This window comes from Numenius arquata, chromosome 2, assembly GCF_964106895.1.
Source record: "Numenius arquata chromosome 2, bNumArq3.hap1.1, whole genome shotgun sequence".
Taxonomy (NCBI): domain Eukaryota; kingdom Metazoa; phylum Chordata; class Aves; order Charadriiformes; family Scolopacidae; genus Numenius; species Numenius arquata.
The window spans coordinates 17391756-17411942 of record NC_133577.1 but is presented as its reverse complement, the minus strand read 5'-3'; the positions used below and the strand labels follow the sequence as shown (position 1 = coordinate 17411942).

Sequence of the window (20187 nt, the reverse complement as noted above, 5' to 3'; positions counted from 1 at the left end):
CTGCAAAAGTCACCTGGCTGGGCAAAAAGCTGTTTTTATTATCAGGAAATGAGAAATACAACCCATTTTCTGGTTTCACTATGCTTATTTTTCCCTCCATATGTTGATGGCAAAGTTTTTTGATATTGTGTTCGTGAAGGGTTGTGTTCTTTTTCGAAGGTGTCTAACGTGAGGATTTAAGAAAACATACCTTCTTTTCTTAAAGAATCAGAATCATCTCAAAGTGAAACATAAAAGCATGTCATATTTCCCCAGCCTTACAGTGAAGCAACCTTATACTGAAAGAGGGAGAGAAAGCTAGTGTAACAGTTAAGCATTGCCTTTTAAAGGTAATAAGGATTTCCTGCATCTATATCTAAAACAGGCAAAAAAACCAAACCCAAAACCATCTCTTAAAAATATTATTCTGTCCTGAGGAATAATTTGATACAGGATGAAATATTTTAAAGATCACTAGACTATTAAAAAAAAAAAAAAGGTTCCATTTTAGGATGCTGCTCTGCAAGCTTACTCTTACTGCTGCAGTATTAATTGTATTTCAGAAGTAACTTCTGGAAACGGAAAACAAAGACCTGCATACAAATACTTACTGCGGGTATCAGTAACTTTTTTACTTCTTCAACAGCCCTCTTCAGTTTTATTTCTGCTCTGTTTTGAGCATCCTCCACAGTGATAAGTACATGTAAATCTTCATTCAGGTGTTCCCAATTGGGCTTGCCTCGGTTCTGTTCTTCCTAAAAAAAAATTAAAACACGAAATCTATGAAGCATTGTTACATTCTGTATAAAACAGTCATGTAAAGAGTTGACAAACTCAGTTCTGTTAATAGTATGAACTGTACATCCAGCAAAACAGGAAAAGACTTCTTCATACTGTGGAGGCTGTTTTATGTGGTTACTTAACAAGAACTTTAGGCTACAAAATACCCTTTTTTGGATTTTGTTTGTGTTTTGGAACCTCGTACTTGTTTTTTCTTTTTAGAGACTACAAAACAAATGTGATTTCTTAGAGTACCTTTCCCAACTGAACAAAGGAACAAGAACAACAAGTATTACAAACACAGTATTGCTTTCAATATTCTTTGGAGCCTTTCAAGGGTTAAACAGATAAAACATACTGGTAGTTAAAAAAAGGAGTATTTTCAAGAAAAGTGAAAAGACACCATACACAGAAACTCCATCTGAATCACTCCAAAGGACAAGAGAGCAATTCTTCAGTTTTAAAAATTGTTTTTAAATACACATAAAGCAAAGGTTCAAGAATCAAACGTTACAAAAGGAATAGAAGTTATAATTTTCAAAGTAGAGCTACATTTACTGGACGAAGGGCAGAGAGGAGGACATGACAAGGCTTTAATACTGAAGCCACAGAAAAGCATATAACAAGATGGTCATCATTACACAGGTACTCTGTTACAACAATGGCATTAATAGTACCAAAGATAAATCTTAGTAATGTTTTCAGAAAGGTAGGGCATGCTAAACAAAACATTTTTTTAATGTAAAAATTTTTAAACAACATATATCCATAAATTTAAGTAACACATTCAAGTATCCAGACTTTCAAAAAATAAGATCATGAACACAACACAGAAGAAACTTTCCGACTCCGTCTTTATTAAATAGTGACCAGAGCTAGCCAAATTTCCCAGAAACATAATTTCAATTTGACAATATTTAAAATATAATAAAACAAGTTAAAAAAAATAGGACGGGGGATAAAAATTTGGTAAACGAGAGAAGTTTATTATAACTTTTGAATCTAAATAAAGGCCCATATAAACAAAACACACTTATTTAAAATCTTGGGCATCACAAAAGAGCCCCCTATTTGTAAGACAAGCATTTGTGGCTTAACCGCAATTCACATTTTAAAAAAATTAAGGCAAGCAAAGTTAATTGCAAATGTATCTTTTCCCCCAAATTTCATTAAAATTCTTCCAGGAAATCAGACATGCAGAGGAAATGTTCAAAGATTTAATACCAACAAATGCTTGCAGTACTTTATATTCATATATACCTGAGGAAGCAATGTTCCTTAGAATGTTGCATCTTTAATTCAGCTGCTTTAAGTCTGAAATGTCTTGTGGAATAGACAAGGATAAAAAAACAGAATCATGAGAGATGTATGTAAAATTTATGTAAAAGAATCAGTACTTTGAAGGAAATGTCTTCTTCATATTATTCTTCATGTAATGTGCACATATGCCCTACTCCATACTATCAGCTACAGTAATTTTTTTTAAAAAATCTTATCTTCGCCAACTTTCTAAGCAATGGTGGCTGTGAAAATATCTCTGTGAATTTCAGAAGCTGAGAAAAGAGAGAAAAGTAACCCTCATTTATAAAACAGAACCTGACGCAAAGTGCAGCTGAGTTATAAGATGTTCTCTGCTGTAATTTAATCTTTGAAAGAACTATCTACCACAAGGTATTTGCAGCTTATTTCACTCAATCATGATCAAATCTCCACTATTACTATTTAAATAATTCGATTTTTTTTTTTTAATCCAAAGCAGGAATGAGTTGTGGGGTTTTTTTACATAACTGTAACAAGTTATGTTACAGGTATGATGAATGAGAGAAGGTTCCTAAACCAGTAGAGGGCAGAGCAAGAAACATGGCACTGCCTCTTCTTGCACTGACTGGTGGTGAGCTCACACAAAGCTGGAATGGGAAAGGTACCTCTTACTAAGGTGACACGAGATGCACAACCAGAGTACCACGGGAAAAAAAATAATAAAAAAGGCAAGAGGGACAAATCACAAGGAAAGGTGTCCCCAGGTAAAATGTCAAGTTCTGCTCCTAAAAGAGTAGGAATGCCTAAATGCAGTTTTAGCCATCACGCAACCTAAATGGCATGCTTATTATACATAGTGTGGGCAAACATAAAGGGCCCTTACTGCACTGCATCGATTTCACCTGTCAGCAACAAAAAACAAAATGCACATTGTTATAGTGGATGTATGCCGGATTTGTAACTTTATTTCATACAGAAAAATGCTTTGTTTGTTATATAAAACAAAGTAGCCTGCCTCTTATTTGGTATTTAAATGTTTCAGATTAACATGATCTCAACTATTGGTGCTGTACTTCAAATTATTCTGTTGCAGCATGAGAATTTTTTTGTTCAGTTTAAACAAAAAAGCTGCACATAGGACAATAAACCCCATTTTTTTTCCACACCCTCTAATCTACTTTTAGGTAGAAAAAGTTGTGTGTAAGGTCAATAAGCACATGTATTACTAAGGTCAGACCTTACAACACTAACAATCATACAAATACTTATCAGTAAGATAACTGAACTAATATATGACTAGTTTTATACATGCTCTTCTGTGGTCATGAAGTACATTAATAAAAGTCCTGTTGTGGAGAGTACTATTTCTTAAGCCAAATAGTAAGACTGAAAGAAAGGTTAAGAAGAATAAAAGTCCACAAATAATATGTTTGAAAAAACAATTAGTAAAAAAACAAACAAACAAAAAAAAGAGTTTGGAATGGGCTTCCAATTTCTTCTGCTCTACCCCAACAGTCTGAGGCTTTGAATTCCTCCACTGCTTCCATTCTGTCCCATGAGGTTGCTTTCTTGGTGGGTTAAGTTTTCTAAGAAATGTCTTTTGGTTTATTGAAAATGCTAGTTGAATGTTATACCAATAGGTATGTTGAATTATTTATTGGTTGGCTTTACCAAAAGTGGGAAATTCTGATCTACACTAGGCCATTCATTCACACAGAAAGTCAAATGCAAAATGTACAACAGGGCAAGGCTCATGGGGGGAGAGATAACCTGCAACCTCTTGCAGTTAAGAGCTGCAATCTTTTATGCTGACTCATTCTCCTTTTAAATTCTGAAAGGATGCTTTGGAAAAACGTATTTTCCCCCAGGTAAAAACTTTACTTAAATTAAACTAGTCCTCTGTGCAACAAGTCTTGAAAACATCTTTTCCCAATCCTGTTTTATAATAGAAAATGCTGAATGGGTAAATTCAATATATCTGAAATTCAAGTTGGAAGCTGTCTTTCTTAAGAGTAATGAAATATGGTTCAACACTTCGAGGTTGGTTAGGGTTTTCTTTTGAAATTGTTTGGGGAGAAAATGGCAAAAAGATGGGCAGGAGAGAATGACTACAGTTTGCCCTGTTACGTAACTTTGTAGAAAGAAACTACAAACTGTGGCATTATTGAAGTGAATTGCAGCTAAAACAAAACAAATTATTTCACAGAACCAGAGAATAGCTGAGGTGGGAAAGGACCTTGGACATCATCCAATCCAAACACCCTGCTCAGGGCAGGGTCAACTTGAGCATGTTGCTCAGTGCCAGGTTTTAAGTATCTCCAAGCATGGAGACTCCATCACCTCTCCAGGCAGCTGGTTCAGTCTTCAATCACTGTTCAGTCACAATAAAAACAAAACAAAACAAAAAACAAACAAACAAAACAAAACCCACAAAACCAAAACCCACCAAAAAAACACACACCACAAAAAAAAATTCTCTTATGTTTAAACGTAATTGCTTTTACTTCTGTGTGCCCATTTCCTCTTGTCCTTCAGTAGCAACTCTTGAGCAATTCAGCCTGGCTGCCAGGTCTACCTATAGAAAAAGCAGTGAGGAGTAACTCCCATGGCAATTTCTGTTATTTTGGGCAAAAAACATTTGTTGCCACAGCAGGAAGGGTAAGTACATAGAAGAAAGAAACAGCACCAAGAAAACCAGAAAACCTGAATAGAAGACTTGGTAAAAAGAAATTCAATTGCATAGATTCAAAATTATATTACATACACAAGAAGTAATTTATAGCATGAAGTTTTCCTGCATCCCAGAGATTGTTTATTGAAGAATTATACAGGAAAAATGAAGGCAGTGAAGATTCAGGAAACTATGGAGTAAAATGATTTATGCCACAACCTTGGGGAACAACAATATTAGAAAAGCTTAATTACAACCAACCTATCTTGTCTGCTAAATTAAAGAACATTAAGAGCAACATAACTGGCAGATGAAATTTCACTGTGCTCCTTGTTTGGCAGAAATTTCAGTATCCTTAAATATAGCCTAATTCTGTAAACAGATTTTGCTTTCATTCTGTTGCCTGTGTGTATACGCTCATTATCCTCAGGGTACCTATACACAATAATGGACTTGAAGAAACTGCTCAATATTTATCTTGCTATTAAGGTCAATGGATTAGGTAGTTTAAAAAAAAGTGATTTTGCTACAACTTGAAATTTAGTTGCACAAAAATAAAAGAATATGTAACATAATTACAGAAGTTTTTTTGTGGCCTTTTTTTCCCTAATTATTTTTTGTTTTCTTGGGAAGGGATTTAGGGGGGGAAGCAAAAAGCAGGCAGAAGATGCAATTAACTCACACCTATACATTTTACTGAAGTTGAGCTCTCTGTTGATTTGTGTCCTCCATTTTCCATACACCTTACCCTACCACAGTAATTCCAAGTTGTGGTCTTGTATGTCCTGCACTCCACTCCTTTAAGGCCACTTCTTCATATCCCACCCCAAAGCTTCCTTCTTAATGTGGCTATTGACTTAACAAGAAAGAGACAGCAGCCTACTAGCCTTCTGTAAGCTACCCAAAGCAGATGACTGAAAACTCAGTACATTCCTTCCCTCTACCAGAGGTATTAAGTTCGGCCTCTCCTCGAGCTAACCAATAATTTTTGGAAAACTTTAAACCCGAAGGAAAGAAGTGCCTATCAAGCTTGACTGAAATTGTTCAAAAGATTCAAATGGTGAAAAGGGAAGATATTTTCAGAAAGCAAGTCATCACAAAATATTTTATCAAAAGACTTTTAAAAAAGTCTCAAGCTTTATTTCTCACGACAAAGGCCCAAGGACCTTCACAGTATGGCCAACTGACTATAAATAAGTTGATGATTAAAAACTGGTGAAATAGAATCCAGTCATTTCTAGCTGACAGAATGCCATTAAAGGAAAATGAAATAAGCATGGAAAAGAAATACTTTCCTAGTATCTGTTTATATGAAGGCAGAGATATATTAGTGAGACAATAAAGAATGAATGCAATGTGATGAGTGGAAGGAAGCTTTCCATGTGGCATTTTTTTCACAAAGCTATGGGCTGTAGTGTTAAAAAAAGGGCAACTCCCATCCTATGTACTTTTTCCACTCTAACTCATGCAATTTCCAGTAATGTTGGCCACAAGAAAACACAAACACAGTTCAGCAGCAACAGCAGGGGCCTTTTAAAGAAATAAAGCCACTGACTCAAGTAAATGTTGAGAATGAATCTTTGTATGCTCACTCATCTTGAAGTGATAGGTTATTAAATTCTGTTTTCACCAACCTATTACAACCAGCTACTCTCCCTACTGAATGACCAAAAAAACCCACAGAAAAGCTAGAGTAAATGGAAAGAATGTTTTCATACAATGAAACTTAATGCTAAAATTAAAAGGCATCAGAATAGCTTTAGTCTTTTAAACCATACAAGGGTTTAATTCAAGTACACTTTAAGAACTTTAATTAAGATTATCCTAAGATATAAGAAACAGAATAATCACTCATAATCACTTCTCACAGTCAAATTGAGGTTTGATGTGGAGAGAAGAAATTCAGCTATTTAGTAAAATTACCACAATATATTTTGTCTAATAAATTGTGGTATAGGTACATTACAACTGACAATAGTTCTAGGTGAATGTTTCTTTTACATAGTGAAAACATTCACACATATATATCAATGTTTTAAAAATAATTGGAAGAGTGGTTTAAAAGAAGCTGTATGAATTTAAAAAAGTTAACATGTTGATTTAAAGCAATTTTGAAACAGAAGTTAAATTTAACTAAGAAGTGATATATTAGAAAGGTCATTGTAAGCAAATTCTAGTCTTGCTCTAGTTTAAGTATTTTTAAATAAGAGTTGATATGTATTTGCAACCATGCAACAATGTCAGGTCTGAATTATGAGTCTGAGAGAAATATTACTCAACCATTCAATACAGATTATGCCTTACTCAACAGCCTTTTATCGACACAGTTGAACTCGTAAAACCAAGCCAGAGGAATCCAAGAAATTTAGGGAAGAGAGCATTCTAAGTCATTAGCCCCAACATTTCATGGGCCACAAGAGTTGTCCATCTTGTGCTGCTCAACTTAACTTTTGTTCTTGTAGCTGTTCTTTCTCCTAACCCGAGCTACAGAATTTTAAGTTTTTGCCGTTTTTAACGCTCTGCAGAGATAATTGAAAACAAACATCTGGAATACAGAGGGTTTCTGTAACATGTTGTGCAAGGAATAAACCACTTAAAAGCCTCAGATATACAAATAACTCCACATTAGCCGATACATATTCATGAGTGCTCTAGCCCTAATGAAATAAAAATCACTTGAATCGTCTCATACTGTTGTCTTACTGTATGCTTTTGTGACCAGTCTAACAACTTTGAAAAGGTTCACTCCCATTACCAGGCAGTCCTTATTCCCCCACTGGGACTGGCCCCAGCACCACGCCAGCTTTTCAGAGCCAGGATAAATTTCTGATGCAGCAAAACCACACCCCCTTCACCTCCCCTTTTTCTGCTGGACCAGCAGGTTGAATAAGATCATAAGGGGCTGCTGAGTGCCAACACAAGGTCAGTGCTATAACTGAGAAAGGGAGAAGATGAGGGACCATGTTTTAACACTTAACTGCCACTTAAAGACTGGCTCACCGTGTCTCATGAAACTATTCTAAGTGAAATCTAATTATGTACATGCGAGGGACAGAACAACAGTTGTCTTGCTTGTTCATCTATGCAAGAACTAGGTATTGAATCCTAGTAAGTAGTAATAATTGTAAATACAAACATGGAGTTTTCTCCTTCCATTTTTGCCAGTGAATCTGAGTCTTGACAGGAATGACCAGTGAAAAGCAAACAAACAAGAAACCCCTGAAAAAGAAAAACCTCCTGCCCAAACCTGCATTCACAAGATATACTCCTGACATTAACACTTCAGTAAAAGTTTTTACTTCAGTAGTAGCCTGCAAACAAAATAAGGGCTTAAGTAAGTAGCAAAAATAGAGGTTTTTATCAGATGAAACTTCAAGCCAGCCCTGCAGAAAACCAGTTTAAAATGATGCACTAATTACAGTATCTGTTTGAACAACAGAAGTAATTTTATAACATGAAGCATAGGAACACACTGATTGTCCTAACCCCTGCTGATAAACTGCTTTAATTGTGCAGTTACAGTCAGGCAAATTAACATAGACTTTTGCTCCTACTGAGCTTCTAATGGTAGCAGTTCACTAGCAGAAAGCTGGTGAAAAAAATCATGTAAAAAAAGAAATGCTGAAAGGGTAGCACCTGGCCAGGGAGAACACTGTAGCTCACTTCACACTTAGAATTTCCGATCGAAGTTTTCTCCTGCAGAAGCTACAGATGAGCTGCTTAAATTAACAGTCACATACTTACTATTTCAAATGTCAGACAAGTTAGTATTATTTAGTATGCTTTAATCATCCATTATTATTGTATACTAAGCCCCCTTCAAGACACTTCTGCATTAAGAAGTGGTATCTTCCAACTCACATTAAACTAGCCAGTAGCTGTCAAACATTGCCAAAAGGCAGTATCTAAAAGATCTTTTAAGAACTATTCTGAAAAAAATCTGATGGCATAAAACAACTTAATGTTTAAACACGCAGAAGAGGATTCTGTTCTCTGTCCCCGAGTCTCAACACAGACTTTGTGCTCCGGAAACTTCAAATCAAGCGCCACACCAAGTTCAGACCTGCCCTGCAGTCAAAATAGTTCCTGTGTGGAGGAAACACCACATTGCATCTTTCCAAAGCTGTGGCTTCACAGCACAACGAGCTGGCCAAATAACCAGGGTCTGCTGGCCGAAGAGGAAGGCTCTGCCACTGTCAAGGCCAGCGCACTCACCCCCCTGCTCTGCACGGTTATAGCTGGACAGTCAACTGCTCCAGAGAGCGGAGCCGGCAGAAACTCGCCATCTCGAAGGGGGAGCGTCTCTCAAAGAGGCCTGTCAAACAGGATCGCATCCCTCCAGGATTTTCTTCTTGCATATTTGTCTCAAGTTGTGCCAGTGTGAAAAATAAGAGCAACGGTTTGTGGAACAAGCTGTACTGTCAAGTGCTATCAAAATTCAGGAGCCTGCTAAGACTGAATAGTTCACTGTTTTGGGACGAAAACAAGCCAGTTTTGTATGCATTGGTATCATCAGGGAAAGAATGAGAATTTAGCAACTGTTCTAACATCACTTCTGCATAAACCTATCTGCCTCTAAGTTTATGAGCATTATTATCAGTTTAAAGCTGATTCTGCTATTCACCTTGAGATGGAGAAAAGCTAAGAAAATAAGCATTCTTTTATCTACCTTAGTAGTATCAAGCAGCACCTATATACCGTGCACTCTTATACACACAGATATTAAAATACTCAGTTTACAGCAGCCTTAGCATACTTTAGAAGTTTTATTTTACCGATCATTAACAGGATGTTGAAAATAAAACAGCAAATATATCCACAATACACCATTTTTTATGAACTAGTTATTCCCCACCCATGATCTAAAAAAGTATTTCTTAAAGTAGGATCAACATGTCAGTACTGTCGTATTTTACTATGTAATGCTATTTAATTTACTCTTTTAAGTACATACTCTTCTGAATTTATCAGTTTTCACTTAAGCAATATTCTACTTGTAATGTATTTTAATTTACCATTATATTTCTACCCAGGATGAAGACTAGTACACCAAGATACTAGCCTTGCTAACACAGACTTCTGCATTCTACCCAAAAACTTACCAAGGTGTCTAAAACTCAGCTAAATTATGTGCTAAAAGACAAAATAGTCTTAATTAAACTGAAAGTCTGATGCCTGTTTTTCACCTGGGATTCTCAAACTAGGAGAGCTGAAAAGTGTCATTCTCTAAGCAATCCTGCTTCAGCAGGGGAGTTGGACTAGATGATCTATATGGTCCCTTCCAACTCTAAAAAAAATTCAGTGAAATTCAGTGTTGACATCCAAAAGGATCTAATCTGCTTTCCAAAACTAACTCAAGGCATGGCAACTTCAAGAAAGTTGCTTAAGAAAGAAGTTGCAAAGTAACGGTCCAGAAGTTGGCACATTGGTCCAGGAAATTACAATCAGGATCCTAGTACCACCTTAGCTAAAAATGCATCAACATCACCATGCTGATGTTCCAAGGAGTGCCCTAACATCAGGCCAAAGAAAGGGAGAACAAGGCACTTTCCACTTTGCCTTTTAAGATGGCAGATCATTGCCCAGGAAGGGAGGAGAAATTTAAAAAAAAAAAAAAAAAAAAAGCAGCATCAAGTGCTGGAGACATCTCCTCTAGCCCAATGATTAAGGGCCTCACAATGAGGTGGGTTCCTGTTCTTTTCCTTGGGACTGCAGGGTTTTTGCAGTTGTGAATGACTGGGGAAAATGTATAAATAGCACTTTGAGGAGATCCTTTATTTCCAGCTTCAAGGTGAGCCCCTTAGTTTTCCCTTTTTCCATTCATATGAAACTTTTACTTTCATCTGTGCAATGAACACAAAAGATGGAAATCATCATCGGAGCCTGTGATTTAATGATTTGGGAACTTACGGGAAATACCTAACCTGTGGTTTCACATTTCTGAATGCTTACTCTATTGTTTAAAAGTGCTACCGCTACTCCTCAACTGTATTAAAGTGATAGAAGTGTCCGTTCATTGGTTTCTCAGTCTTCTAGTCTACACAGTATAGTAGTCCCAAATATTTCTCTAGAGATTTTTTTTTTAATAGTTAAAAAACCCGAACTAAAACAGAAAACACCAACCCCCAAACACCGTTCTTGACTGCAATTTGGACTACCATTTACAGCATATTGAATTTTGAACACTGCAATCAATGCAGTATTAGTCACCAGCACTTGTAAAAGTAAAAAACATAAATGATGTTTTTGTATTCAACGGAGAACATGATCAGCGTTTAGGCTGGTTGTATAATTTTACACTTTTTGAAACATTTTCTTTCCTCTTTTGAAGTACTATCATGTAACTTTCATCAACTGTAACTACCCCAGATAATTGTGGCATCTGTCTTGACTGAATTTCAACCTCTTTTATTTCTCTAATCTGTGTTTTATTTCCTCTCTGCCTTGCTTGGATTTGATTGCTGCTCTGCATAGCAAATCTGGTCAATGCATGAACACTCCCCTCCTCTATCATTTGAGCTCAGTGTTAAATTGATCCATTTCTCAGTTAAGCTCACCCTCAAACACCTGTGCTCTGGCTCTTCTATGACAGCTCCACGTACAAGTGATGTTGAACAAACCGTGAGGGTCAAGAAGTAACAGAATAAAACCGCACTTTTCTTCAGGTGCTATTCCTGCTTAATCTAAGCACGGATTCCAGCAGTTTTCACTCATTTAACATTGAAAGTCTAAGGAACAAACAAAGCTATGTTAATTCACACATAATTTGTTATTATTTTTTTTTATATAATTAGGAATAAATGACCATGGTTTGGGGTTTTTTGTTTGTTTGGTGGGTTTTTTTTACTTCAGGCTGATTTTACAGCATTGTTAAAACGAGTAGAAAGAAATGCAAGGAGAAAAAATGTAATAGCTAAGTGACCTTTTGGAGCTACGAGAATAAATAGAGCTGCTTACACCCTGCATTTTAATGCTGACATATCCACACTTTTGCTTTCCTAATCTCAATTTGCCTGTCACTTCCAGAGTCCAGTGACTCAGCCTTCACTTGAAAATACAGCCATTTTGCTTTTAGTTTTTTAAGGATGAGGCACATGTATGCCATATATGTACACAAATGAAAAATAAAAGATATATCAATAGAGATTCCTCTGCATAAATCCTGGTGAAGATCTTAAGGGAGCATATTGTAAAGACAACTTTGTAAAATGACAATATAGTCATGCCAACCCATCACTTTTTTTTAAGTTACAAAATAATTGTAAGCTTTTAAAAGAAGACAGAACTACTCCTCCCCATTTTCTCATGCTGTTAACATTTACGGTAACGTGTGATTACTAACCTCCTTAACGTCTTTTCAGAAACTGCTTAACACTTAGTAAGAAAAAATTTCACTCACTCCAGATCTTTGCACAAAACTATAAGAAGATGTCACTACAGAACATTTTTAACAGGAACTCAGATTGAGCATGTTAACATAACCTCAGCGTGCCAAGAAAATTGAAAAGTACCACCTCTTAACCTGCAATGTAACAGACGAGTTTCAGACACAGTTCTAAGTCTGCACAGAACTGCCAGCTAAATTTAAGAAAATCAAAAGGAAAACTCTTCCCTATTCCTTCCCCCCAAACCAACTAAAGTAAAAAAGAACATGTTCATAGTTCTCCTCATATGCACAACAAAGGTGAATGATCTTTGTTTAAGAATATGTAGTTACTACTGTTTCTTTAAAATCAGATTACTTGTAAAAAAATGTATATTTTTATAGTAATATGTTGTTAGCTTTATTTTAGGACACTGTGATCTTTAGGTTTTTACTATTTGTCAAAGCAACAAAAATAAAAGACTCATGACTCAAACCAAACATACCTAGGTAGCAGTTAAGCTTCAAATAACTTCCCGAGCTATACAGAAACTGTTTTTTGCTCAGTGAAGTTTAAAAAATTAGTAGAGAGAAAATAAACATTAATCACCTTTGGTTTTTTTTAGATTTGTTTAGAGGCAGGTTGGGGAGGGGAAAGGGTAGAGGAAGGCGAGTAACTTTAATACTTTAAACAGTGACACTTTGCCAATAGCACTTTACTGCTGGGCTACAAGAACGCAGCAAAATGCAGGAAAAAGGCTGTGCACAGAGACACAAAGCTGTTCTTGCTGCCAAGGCCAGGCTGACATGGTTGCAATACCAGAGCTTTAGCTCAAAGTCTGTATGGAAATACACTGCTTGGGAATGGCTCTTTCTGTTCTGGATAAATGTGTAAGTTAGCGATAACTGTGAGTTTTGACAAGACCACGCACAGTCAGACGGCAAAAACCAGAGGTGGTAGGAAAAATGAATGTTACAACAGATCTCATGCATAAGCTTTGTGGAGTCCTGACCTTAATGAAAAACAGGGTATCAGCATTTATATGATTATACCTAATATTTTTCTTATTTCCCCTTTCTTATTTCCATCCTTGGGATGAATCTGCCTTGAAGATTTCCTCAAAGATGCATAATGAAGGGAAGGTGTCTGAATCACTCCTGCTTCCTGTAGGACTGCAGGGACGGCAAGAAGATTCAAATGCCTAGGCAGCTAAATGCTATCCTGAATAATGAGATTCAAATCACCTCTTATGCCAACAAGAAAACATAGCACTAAACATAAAGCAAACTTTTTTGTAAGTGGTTGCTTAAATGAATATTGCCAGCTTTAGACACAATGTCTGTGCTTATAATTAGAAAACCAATCTTCCATGTCACCTCAGAGAAAGAAACTCTCCCAAATCACAAGTCAGAACTATCTGGCGTTTTCTTGTATAGAAGTGTTTCTTCTGTAGACTTCAGTTCAACAACGGAGCTGAAATGGTGCTGACTGCTCACTCCCACCAAAACAAGTGGCCCCGTTCCTTTTTCCTTTTCTCTTCTTTGCAGCAGCAACAGCTCTCACTGGGCGCTTCTAGAGCCAGTTTAAGACAGCAGCAAAACCACTGCTGTCAGATTAGGTTTTGCTTGTTTAGCAAGCTGAACTGGCTGGGTGACACATCCCACAAGTAGCAGACTGAGCACAAAGGAGGGCACAGGCATATCCCTTTGTGGGAAGCTGCCAGCTGCCAGTCACACCTTCAGCGGGCTGCACCGCCAGCCCCATCCCTCCCAACCACTCGGGGGGGTGAGGGCACGGGAGCCCCACGCTCCGACTGCCTGACTTGCCACTCTGCAGGCATGTTGGGCACTTAGCAGTGCCGTTTATGTCAAATGTAATTTCACTACGATACATAAATTGCTATTTGAAAGTTAAGTATTCTGAAAACTCAGTTTTCACTCTCCTCAAGTTAGGTGTGCAAAGCAATCAACATTTTCCACTTCAGATGTTATACCTCAGTTGCTTACCTGAGAAATGAACGCACTACGGCCCATTTATTTAAATAAGAGTGTGGTAAAGAAAAAAAACCTAGTCTGTTACAGCACAGTGATTAACTCCAAGAAAAAGTTCATTTATATAAAAAGGTTGTAATTAGCAACCTTACTTCTAGTATCTTTTAATTTGAATTTGTAATCTCAACACTCTTAAAAATGTGTAATTTCCCAGAAAACCAGCTAGGTTTCAGTGGCCCTGTTTCCCTGCTCATCACACAGCAGCACTAATACTGCCCTATTACATATGGCGTTTTTCTTTTTTTTTAAAAAAAGCTTTTGTAATAGCTTAGGAGAGCTTTCCACTAACGAATTATATAATTAATATATCACTCAGTTATTCGCTCTCTCATTTCTTTACACAGTGATTTCTCCCACAGTTCTAAGTTCTGGAATTTTCAGACTTAACAGAAGCATTAGAAGGATGCCTTGCATTTTGGATTAGAGAGTAATGAGACCAGAAATGAAGCTCAAAGTTAATTCTGCAGTCAGCAGGCCTCGTGAAACTCTATTACAGAAGGGCTTTATCTTAGTGAGTTGGTACTGTTAAGCAGATGATTGCCCACGGTTCTTATCCCACTACTTAAGACGGTGGCTTGCTCTGCTCTAAATAGTGGCCCCCTCTACAGTCCGTGAGTCTTTTGGAGAAGATCAATAGCCAAATTCATTGGCTAATGTACCAAACTCATTTTCCACAGAATATTGTCATTAAACAGACATTAAGTTACAAGTGGCATAAATTCACAGCATGTCACTAAATATACTGTGCTGTCCAGACAGGGTAAGAGGTTCTTCACCAGTTGGAAACAACCGAAGAGGTAAATTTCAGGGTCACTCTAATCCATATACTAACTGATTTGCTCCATAGCTAGAAGGCTCACCAGTTAATTGCAATGTTTTTATGCAGGTTGAGTCTCCATCCATACAGGTTTTCTGAGGGCATTTGTTGTTTGGTTTTCCCTTCCTGTTTTTTTATTTATTTTATTTTATTGTTGTTTGGAGGAATGGGCTATGTGAACTTTGTGTTGTCTACTTTGGATTCATACTATGGTAATACTTTAAGCCCTGCATAAATAATAGTGTAGTATGTTGTTGTCCATGATTAAATCAACTTTTTTTTCAACGGTGACCCACAAGCAGTAGTACAGTACTGAGTGGAATAAACAATATAGCATTTCTATAGCATTTTATATAGCACTACTTTAAAGACTGTCAGATTTTAACACATTTAATAACAGTCTAGCCTTATGTTTTATCTCCATTCTCTTCTTTTCTCGCTCAGCTATTGAAACACCACTAGTTTACTCTAAAACGACAATAATTTAATCTTATGGTGATTACACAAGGATATTTTTTTATTTTGGGGTTTTAATAATTTTACTCCCTCCTCCTGAAATAGTTCTCTTTAAGTTGCAACAATTACAAATTTATTTGTAAAGAAATAACCCAGACAACAGTTCAAGACAAACAGAAAGCAACAGGCAAGATACTAGTGCAAATTAAATAAAAGTGACTTCTACTTTAAAAATAAAACAAAATTTTGTTATAAAGAATACAGAAAACTCCCTAAATTTGTCAGTGAATACAGAACTGACAATAAATACTAGCTAATGAACTGAAGTTGAGCTCTTGAAAGAATTCAAAACTACTGCCTCAAATTATCTCAGCACACAAACTTTCCATGCATTTATGACTGGAGCATTGCCCACAGTCTGCAATTACATTGTTTTATTGCAGCGGTTGCCTCAAATCCTTGCTACAATTATATGGGATTTGACACACCCAAGTCACCACCTAGATAACTCAAAGTGTGACCCACTGTTCCAAACCTTCCTTATGACCAATTTCATGCAACAACTCCATTGACTGTAACGACTGCAGAATGAGGGGTATCCAGCATGTGGCATGTGTTCTCAACGCTAGATTAAAACGTCATGCCAGCTAAAGACTGTATAGCTGAGTGTCAGCTTGGTAATGATAATAAATGGCTCTTGAGAATGCCACTGATAATATATTAGGGAAGCCTTTCCTACTGTATAGAGATGATGGATCTTCAGGATCAGCATCCCCCCCCTTACCTCTACGGTGACATCAATCCAGTGATTAAAAAACCCCAAAACATCAGTAAGCCAGTGGGTAGTTCCCTTCAGCAGTACTATAATGATTCACAGGAATAAGAACATTGCAACCCATCAGTACTCTCTGGTGGCTTTCACAGACAGCTCTCTGGTCCTTCACTGAATCTATCCTCAAGGTCGGGGTTTGGAATTCTTTATTCACTTTCTAGACTTAACGAGCTGAAAACTATGAATTTTTCAGTTCATTTAAAATACTATACACTACCATCAGTTCCTTATACAGTATGTATGCAACATATTTAAAATAAAAACCTTATGAAAATATTTAATAGGAAAAAGTAATTTTAAGTTAAATTGTTGAAATAACATTTCTTTAAAGGAGTAATTATGAAAAACTATTTCTGACTGCTTTATAAACTTGAAAATAAAATGTAATAAACCCCTTGATGATTACATAAACACAGAAGAAAGTGAAAGCTATTAGTAATTTTAATTCAAAGCCAAATATCACAATACTTACATTTCATACATGTATACTGGTCTTAGGAGAGAATATCTAAATATGCAACTTTAAAGATCCCAATCAATTAGCAGTTCTACAGCTGCTGTTTAGGAGACAACATCATCCTTCCAAAAAGACATCCAGTTTCACATGAACTTTTTGAATCCCACAAATTTTGGTAAAACGTACAAAAACATTCATCAAAGGAATGGTTTTTTCTTTAAAAAAAAAATCTCATAATCTCATCAAACAGTGAATCTGGTGACATTTTCATTTGCAAGATTTTGAGTAAAACTGAGTGCACAAACTGAATAAAACCTACAATTAACCAAATTATCACAGCTCCATTGCAAGTCACTGCAATGTGAAAAATAGAGATTTATTTAATTATGCAAAATTGCAAGTTCTGCTTTTTCAACAGCATCCTTTCTCAAACTGGCACAGGTATTAATTTGGGTCAGCACATCTTATTAACTAGCAAAATTTTTTATCCCACTGAACTACTGTCACATTAGTTCACCAAAATCTAGCTTCTTTCCTGTCCCCATTGTAACCCTCTAACATGGAATGGCACATTTCCCCTCACCTCCCTAAAGAAAAGTTGAGCAAAACTGTCTCAAATACATGTATTTCTACATTGTTATGAAGCAATGCAAATTGTCTCTTTTTATTAATGATCAGGAAAAGGAAAGTCAAAAAAACCCTCAAAAAGTCGTTTCCTAAGTGAGTAAGTTTGAAGAATGTTCCTTACAAAGCATTCAAAGAAACGTGGTAAGAATTAACAATGTCAGCACGCTACTTGTCATCAATATTCTCCATGTTACAATTGTAGTATTTGCTATTACATTTCAATCTTTGCACTGTATTACGACTTATCATCCAGATGTGTCACAAAAATAAACCTTACTACTTTCAAACGGGAAAAGGACGCCAAAACCACTGAACAATTCAGCCCCTCTCAAAAAACAGCTCTGGTATTTCAAAGAATTAAAACCCAAGTGTACTGTTCCTAGTTCTCGGTTAGCACCCATCTAGTATCAATCACAGTCAAAAAATTCTGGTCTGTTTCAAATGTCTGCATCCTTAAGATTAAACACAGCAAAAAGTTCATTAGTGCTAGAGAGAACAGCTATTTCAAGCCTGCATGCTCCATATTTTGTGTCTAAAAAACATGTTGGGGACTGTGCATTTATCATCTGAAGATGTAAAAAGAATCATCTCCACAGCATATCAGGAAGACATGGTCATCCAGGTCAGCTAATTCCAGAACAATTACCACACTTTGCTTAAAACATGGAGTCTCACAACAGTTTAAGCTAGTCTAAATTGGTGCTGCCAGTCCCACCCTGACATACTGAAGTGCTTGCGATCCAGTTAACAGTTCTCAAAAGCAACAGGAAGTTTCCAGCTTTAGTTTCCAGCTGGCTTAGCACTGAAGCAGGTCGGCATAGTAATTTATGTCACCAGTAACTGTCACAAGGAAGGGAGAAAGTGTACCTAGCCATGGCTGTGCAACTGGTACCTGAACAGCGAGCGTTGACTTAAATCGTCTTAAGAGCAGCCCTGGAACTGCAGCCTGAGGTACCTGAAGGAGTCAAATTTCCTAATGAGTAGCAGCACTGAGAGGCTGATGATTTTTAAGCCTTCAGCAATACAGATGGATAGTTCCTTCCTGTATCTCCAATACAGCCTTCAGAAAAGAGTAAAAATACCAATTCAAGAATACAAGTGATACCTTCAGGAGAAACTCAACACGAGCGCTCAGAAATGTCCCCAGCATAGAAATAATTACAGGTTTAGACCCAGTACATAAAAAGTTGTTGAACTGTCCTTAGTGAGCATGACAAAGAGCTGATTTGAACACCAGCAGCTGGAGGTAGCAAATATTAGCTACTTCTTTTTTTAATTTTAAAAAGAAAATCACTATGATGAACCACTCAACACTATTTCCATTTTGAAGATAGGTTCAAAAGAAAAAACTTCAACAACTATTATCACAAAAACCTCACTAATGTTAAACTTGTATATTTTACACCAATTAGGTATTGCAACAGGGTGTAACTAATGTGAAGCCTGTAAATAAGCAATAAAAGCTTAACTGTATTTTGCAAATTTGTGATTTGCAAAAACTTATTGGAATGTTTACAAGAAGTAAAACATTTACTTGCCTCTACCTCCAAAACTGCTGGATCATGGTTGTCTCTGCTCTTAAAGGAGACCTGAAAAGCAAAAAAAAATTGGGCTTGTGCCCTATTTTGCTTCTTTAAGATGTTTAAGAGAGGCATGAAGAGTTGGAATTAGGGTTTTTCTTTTATCCTGTGATGGACACAATTTTTTCCTTCTTGTTTACACTTGGGATTGAAATCCCAAGGATCCATAATATAAGACAACCTAGTTAAGGGAAAACAATGCAAGAATCAACAGAATCTAAGTCACAGAAAAAAGAAAAAAAAAGTCAGTTTTCTTCCCCTTACCCCCACCTCCTTTAAGTTCTCCTTCATTTGAATAATGAATAACACAAAATCACTTTCCAGAGTTAAGTATTCCTGCACTACCACTACTGGTGATTTGCACACAGTTTTGAAAATTAACATTACACATAAAAAAAAAAAAGATAAAACATCAATTAGAATTTTGATTGAGGCTGTATTTTAAAATTTTAAGATAAAAAGCAATTGGAAAAAAAGCTCAAGGCCTTTTCAGGGACTCTTTATGTTTCAAAATAGCAAAGTAAGTAGAAAAGCAATTTTTAGAAGTTCTTTGCAAATGAGAAAGAGTGAAAAAACCATGAGCTGGCTAGCTGTAAAAGGGAGACAAACATGACTTTCTCTTCCACTACTAACATGCCTCTAAGATGGTTTGAATGTACACTATAGTGATGCAGTTATCAGAATGTAAAAGCTGCTGCAATGGTTTTCCTAAAACAACTCATCTGATAGCATGAGGCCAATTAAAAAAAAAAAAAAGTCAAATTCATATCAGATGCAAATGAGCAAAGAGGACAGCTTATGAGCAGAGAGGAACAGTTTATTTTAAATAATATGTGTTATTGTTGGGGCAATTGTAATAGCTCATTAATTTTAAGTTAAGATGGGGTGGTACCATGTAATCCATTCAAAAAATGGTTTAAAGCCCCTTCCGTATTCCTTCCGCTCACACTTTAACTACGTAATTGCTATATGTGAAAGACTAAAACCCAATTTTTTTGGTAAATAGGGAAGTTAAAAATGCTGCTTATGAAAAACATGTTATTATCAAAAAAAAACAAAAGCAAGATGCCTAAAAATAAGAAAAACATATCCAAAGTACATTAAAGTACATACTTAAAACACTATTATGAGAAGTTATTTTATCTTAAAATTATGTATCACAGATAAACTATGCTCAACCAGTACAGGGTTGTAGTCAATGTTTTAAGTTAAGTCAAATAAGTGAACAGGCTAAAGTTCCTCATGGATCATATTACATACATGGAATGTGATCTTGATGAAATGCTAAACGAGCATTAGACAGCCTCAACACC

The 20187-nt window shown here is 36.3% G+C and overlaps 1 protein-coding gene across 9 annotated transcripts in view; it reads right to left on the bottom strand.

The window, feature by feature from the left end:
* Positions 1-20187, bottom strand: part of QKI (QKI, KH domain containing RNA binding) — a 166796-nt gene that overhangs the window by 60184 nt on the left and 86425 nt on the right. For 5 of the 9 annotated variants that reach the window (XM_074144457.1, XM_074144455.1, XM_074144458.1 and 2 more), the window contains exon 4: positions 591-734. In XM_074144457.1, the coding sequence (XP_074000558.1) occupies positions 591-734 (144 nt within the window). Of the gene's footprint in view, positions 1-590; positions 735-18832; positions 18884-20187 lie in introns of all 9 variants that reach the window. The other 4 variants (XM_074144454.1, XM_074144453.1, XM_074144452.1 and 1 more) reach the window with 1 other exon arrangement.